At 37.5% G+C, this 5,387-nt stretch overlaps 1 protein-coding gene across 1 annotated transcript in view; it reads right to left on the minus strand.

Annotated features, from left to right (window-relative positions):
* Positions 1 to 5,387, minus strand: part of LOC106869035 (serine protease 33) — a 24,541-nt gene that overhangs the window by 8,449 nt on the left and 10,705 nt on the right. Inside the window, exons 2-4 of the mRNA XM_014914538.2 lie at positions 4,911 to 5,066; positions 3,769 to 3,952; positions 663 to 787 (exon numbers count right to left, since the gene is read on the minus strand). Coding sequence (XP_014770024.2) covers positions 663 to 787; positions 3,769 to 3,952; positions 4,911 to 5,066 — 465 coding nt within the window. The remainder of the gene's footprint in view (positions 1 to 662; positions 788 to 3,768; positions 3,953 to 4,910; positions 5,067 to 5,387) is intronic.

A 5,387-nucleotide genomic window follows, 5' to 3' on the forward strand; every position in this document is an offset into this window, starting at 1 on the left:
CACATATATATATATATATATATATATATATATATACATATAATTCTGCTGAAACATAATGAACAAGTGTTTTAACTTGCCATGAAATGTTCTAAAGTGTAGTCTGTTATGTTGCTGTGCGATTTATGAGTGTGTATGTCATCATCATCACCATCATCCGTTTAACGTCCGCTTTTCATGCTGGCATGGGTTGGACGGTTTGATTGAGGACTGGTAAGCCATGAAGCTGCACCAGGCTCCAATCTGATCTGGCAAAGTTTCTACAGCTGGATGCCCTTCGAAATGCCAACCACTCTGAGAGTGTAGTGGGTGCTTTTATGTGCCACTGGCACAAGAGCCAGTCAGGCAGCACTGGCATCAACCACGCTCGAATGGTGCTTTTTATGTGCATTTATATACATATATATATATGACAGGTTTGTTTTTTTCAATTTCCATCTACAAGGCTTTGGTATAACTGGAGCAATAGAAGACACTTTCCCAGGGTGCTATGCAGTATGGCTAAACCCTAAACCATGTGGCTGAGGAGCAAACTTCGCTACCACACACCCACATTTGCACTTTACATTTAATAACACTACAGCCAAGTATTGACACTTCTAGAACCTTCTGAGACACAAGGGTAGAGATTATAAAAGGAGAATTGTAACAAAATAACTTACCTATATGATACTGGCAGTCCTTATAGGAGGGGTTGATTTTCACTTCTGATACATAGACCCTTCTTATAAATTCTTTGTCGTTTGTTCCCAGTGACACAAATATTTCACCTGGTTGTCTGTTCTCTCTGAGGCAAATAAGTTTATTAATAATATTTTATATTAAAATTTTATAAAAATATTTTTATATATTCTGTGAAGTGGCAGAACCATTAGCATGCAGGGAACAAAATATTTAGTGCCATTCCTTTGGTCTCTATGTCCTGAGTTCAAATTCTATGAAAGCTGACTCCACCTTTCTTCTCAAGGTCGATAAATTAAGTACCAGTTGAGCACTGGGGTCAATATAATTGACTAGCTCCCTCCCCCAACCTTTCCGGCCTTCGTCCAACCCATGCTAGCATGGAAAGCGGACGTTAAACGATGATGATGATGATGATGATGATGTGCCTTTAGTCGAATACATTATTATTATTATGAAGAATTTGTCAAGCTGGCAGAATCCCTACCCCAGCAGACAAGATTCTTAGCAGCATTTTTGGGGGCTTTTTCTTTTCTAACTTAGGTTTAATGTTGACAATTATGAAAGAAGGGATTTAGTTGATACCATTGACCCCCAACACTTGACTGGAATTTTATTTTATGAACCTTTAAAAGGATGAAAGGTGAAGTTGACCATGGCAGGATTTGAACTCGGAATGTAAAGATTCAGAACAAGTAGCACAAACCATTTTGTTTGGCATTCTAATGATTCGGTTGCTCCACCAATTATTTCTCATATTTGATAATGAATGTTTTCCCCTTTATTAATAATGTTTGCTTCTGGTATAGGCACAAATCTGAAATTTGGTGGGAGACCTTAGTTGGTGAAATCAACCCTAGTACTTCATTGTATTGGTACTTAACTGTTATTGTACTTTATTTTACTAACCCTGAAGAAATGAAAGGCAAAAAACAATTTGGATGGAGTGTGTATTTGGCTATTTGTTTCTGTCAAAGACAAATGATAGAAGAGGAAGACTATTTCATCATTTTTTCTGAAGAAAAAGATGGTAGGTAGTCAAGGGAAGCTAGGGGATAGGTTTATTTAGTCAGAGGGGAAGCAGATAAGAAAAAAATCTGCCAATGTTCTGTGCCGTGAGGACCAAAGACTTGAAGTGTTTTGTGTTGCAAGACAGTGTGTGAGAGAGAATCATGATGTCATAGGAGAGAAATGTGTTTGCATGGATGATGGTACGCTTGCACTAAACGAGGCTGCAAAGAAAGAGGTCTGGAGATGCCACTACAATAGATTGCTTAATAAAGGGAATGAATGGGAGAAAGAAAGTCTGCCACATGTCGACCCAACAGAGGGACCAGCTATCCAAATTGACAGTACCTTGGTAGTTAAAGCAATTAAGAGCATGAAGACAGGGAAAGCCCCCGGCCCATCAGGAATCACTGCAGAGATGCTCAAAATATCTGGCAGTGTTGGCTATAGCCTAGTCACCCATATAGTTAACCAGGTGATACGCGAAGGAGTCATACTCAATGACTGGTGTAGTAGCACTATATTCAACTGCTACAAAGGTAAAGGTGATGCATTAGATATGAATAATTACAGAGGTATCAAGTTGTTGGATCAGGTAATGAAGGTCATGGAGAGGGTCATAGTCCAAACAATTAGGGAGAGAGTCAGTCTAGATGAGATGCAGTTTGGGTTTGTGCCAGGAAAAGCACCACCAATGCTTTATTTCTGGTGGCATGTATAAAGCACCATTCAAGTGTGGTCAATGCCAGTACTGCCTGACTAGCTCTCGTGCCAGTGACACATAAAAAGCACCGACTACAATCTCGGAGTGGTTGGCATTAGGAAGGGCATCCAACTGTAGAAACTTTGCCAGATGGCATTGGAGCCTGGTGCAGCTTTCTGGCTTGCCAGTCCTCATTCAAACCATCCAACCCATGCCAGCATGGAAAGCGGACGTTAAATGATGACAACGATGATGATGATGATGACTAGCTTGCAAGTATCTCTACTATAATCAGCTAAGATGATCGTTAAGAGTTACATATTTAGCAAAAAAGCATAAATTTTAATCAATAATGTATCATAATTATGTAATTATACATTCAATGAATTTTGTCTTAATGAAACGGTTGCTGAACAGAAAGTATGAAACATATGAGGCCAGATCAAAGATTATCAGGACAGGTATTTAGAAGAACAGCATAGCTTAACAGTATATACAAGTATTCCTGATTGCTTCTTATCAAATAAACATTCCAGGCTGATTGGATCGGGCAGTTACTATTGCAAATAACGCAGATCTTGTTGGATGAAAGCAATGGACAGTGATGGGAAAATATGTAAACAATGAGGTGAGTGAAAATTGAATTAAAATTAAAAACTGGACAGAGTGAATTGTTTGTATTTGTAGAAACAAGTCATAAAAATACAGAGAATGAGAAAGACATCAAAAATAAAACGTGGCAAGTGATTAAAAATTAAATTTGAAAGGAAAATTAATAGGCAAGGCTGTGTGGTAAGAAGTTTGTTTCCCAACTACATGGTTCCAGGTTCAGTTCCACTGTGTGCCACCTTGGGCAAGTGTCTTCTACTATAGTCTTGCACTGACCAAAGCCTTGTATGTATCCTTCCAAGAAAAATGTTAACCTTACTTCTATAAGCTCACAATAACCCTGAAGAACTTCTGCCCCATACAGTTAGAAATGATGCCATTCTTAGCATAGAACCAAATGCTTAGACTTGCACATCAACTAGGGGAGGGAACTGAAACATATATGTAGGCTTTTTTCACATCTCCCATTTTCTTTTTCAGCTTTATAACTTATAATTTATTTGTATTGTTATTTTTTTTTAAATTTCAACACCTTTATATAAATTTCAGGCCTTGTGCCCTCAGTAGAAAGGGTTATTATTATTAATAATAATCAGCAGAAGTTACAGAGTGGCTCAAGTGCCAAGAGTTTTATGCATTGGCATTTACCATTTTGTTAAGTGCCAATACACAAAACTCTTGGCTCTTGAGCCACTCTGTAACTTCTGCTGATTATTAATAAAAAACATATGCACACACACACACATAAAGTGTTTTAATTTACTTACATACAATGGGCAGCTGTAATTATATGTCGGTTATCAATTAAAGATCCTCCACATATTTGATTCCTACTTTTGATAAAAGCCATCCATGGAAATTCACAGTCTTCTGCTTCTCTTCCTCCAATTATGTACGTCATAATGTTGGGTGAGAAATTTGGACTTTCTCTTCTGATTCCACATATTTTGTCTGTTGAAGTATAAAGATTTCAAATGAGTTGTCTTTGTTAGATTCAAGGTGATCTAAATTTATTGAACTGGTGTTGTTAATCTCAAAGTGAACAGAGAAAAAAAAGGAAGAGAACAGAAGTATTGAATGTATAAAAACAAAGATTGGAAAACAAAGATTGGCTAAAGATGAGTTCTTGTAACTCTCAAAGAAGGATAGAAAAATAAAATATAACATAAATCAGTGAGGAACATTTCGTGCCAATTCTTCAATATGACAATCAAAGGTTTTTAAGCAACTTTCAATGAATTATTTCTGTTATAAAAAATATCCCTGTGGAAAGAATGGTTGTTTTATAATCCCAGCCGCTAGCAAAAAGGACTTTTAACTCTTGCAGAAATCAGAAACCAAGGATATATTGGTTTGGGATTTTGGAATACTACTCACAAATCCACTCAGCATTAAATTAGTGTTAGTACAAGATATAGACATAGCTTCTTAGAGGCAGGCATGGCTAGAGGGACACTTTCCTTTCAACAATTGCCTTCCTGCTCCCAACCTCACCATTGGTCATGGTGTGCTAAACATCGGGAGATAATGTAGAGCAGCGAGGGAACCCTTCTGTCTTGTAGGGTACAAAGCCACATTAGTACTGCTAGGACAAAATACCACCAGTACATTCTTTAGAATAATGCCAAATGAGCAGAAATATCCTGAGGTTATGAAGACTTCAATTTTGATAAATCTTTCAAATGTTGGTGCCCATGAAAGAAGCATGCAATAAACTCTGTGTAGTGGATGATGTTGGGAAGGGCATCCAGCTATAGAAACCATGTGAGGCATGGTTTGTTGGTCCAACTGGGAGGGCACTAATTCTGAATAACAACTGACCTGGTCTGTAACAAGTCACCTAACCCATACTTGCCTGGGAATTGGAAGTGAAAATTATGATGGTGATGATATGTAAATGATGACTTACTAATTGGGTTGCCACACCTACATGCATAACTAATGGCAGTGAAGGAGTTGTAGAAACATAAATAATAGAACTGGTGTTCAGTCTGGTAAATTCTGTAGAAGTGTTCAGTCAGTTGTTTCACAACTGGACAACTTATGGAATCAAAGGCACAGCAATCTGAAAAAGAGAAAAAAAAATTCTTGTATACACAAATAATGCATCATTTTGCTCTGTCTGTCTGTCTGTCTCTCTCTCTCTCTTTCACTTTTTCTTATTTGTGAATGTGTGGTTGAGAAGCTTGCTTTGTAAGCATATGGTTTCAGGTTCTGTCCCACTCCATGCCACCTTGGATAAGAACCTTCTGCTTTCGTCCTGGGTCAACCAAAGCCTTGTGAGTGGATTTGGTAGATGGAAATTGAAAGAAGCCCATCATGTATGTGTATATATATATATATATATATATATATATATATATATATATAGAGAGAGAGAGAGAGA

This window comes from Octopus bimaculoides, chromosome 4 (genome assembly GCF_001194135.2).
Source record: "Octopus bimaculoides isolate UCB-OBI-ISO-001 chromosome 4, ASM119413v2, whole genome shotgun sequence".
NCBI lineage: Eukaryota > Metazoa > Mollusca > Cephalopoda > Octopoda > Octopodidae > Octopus > Octopus bimaculoides.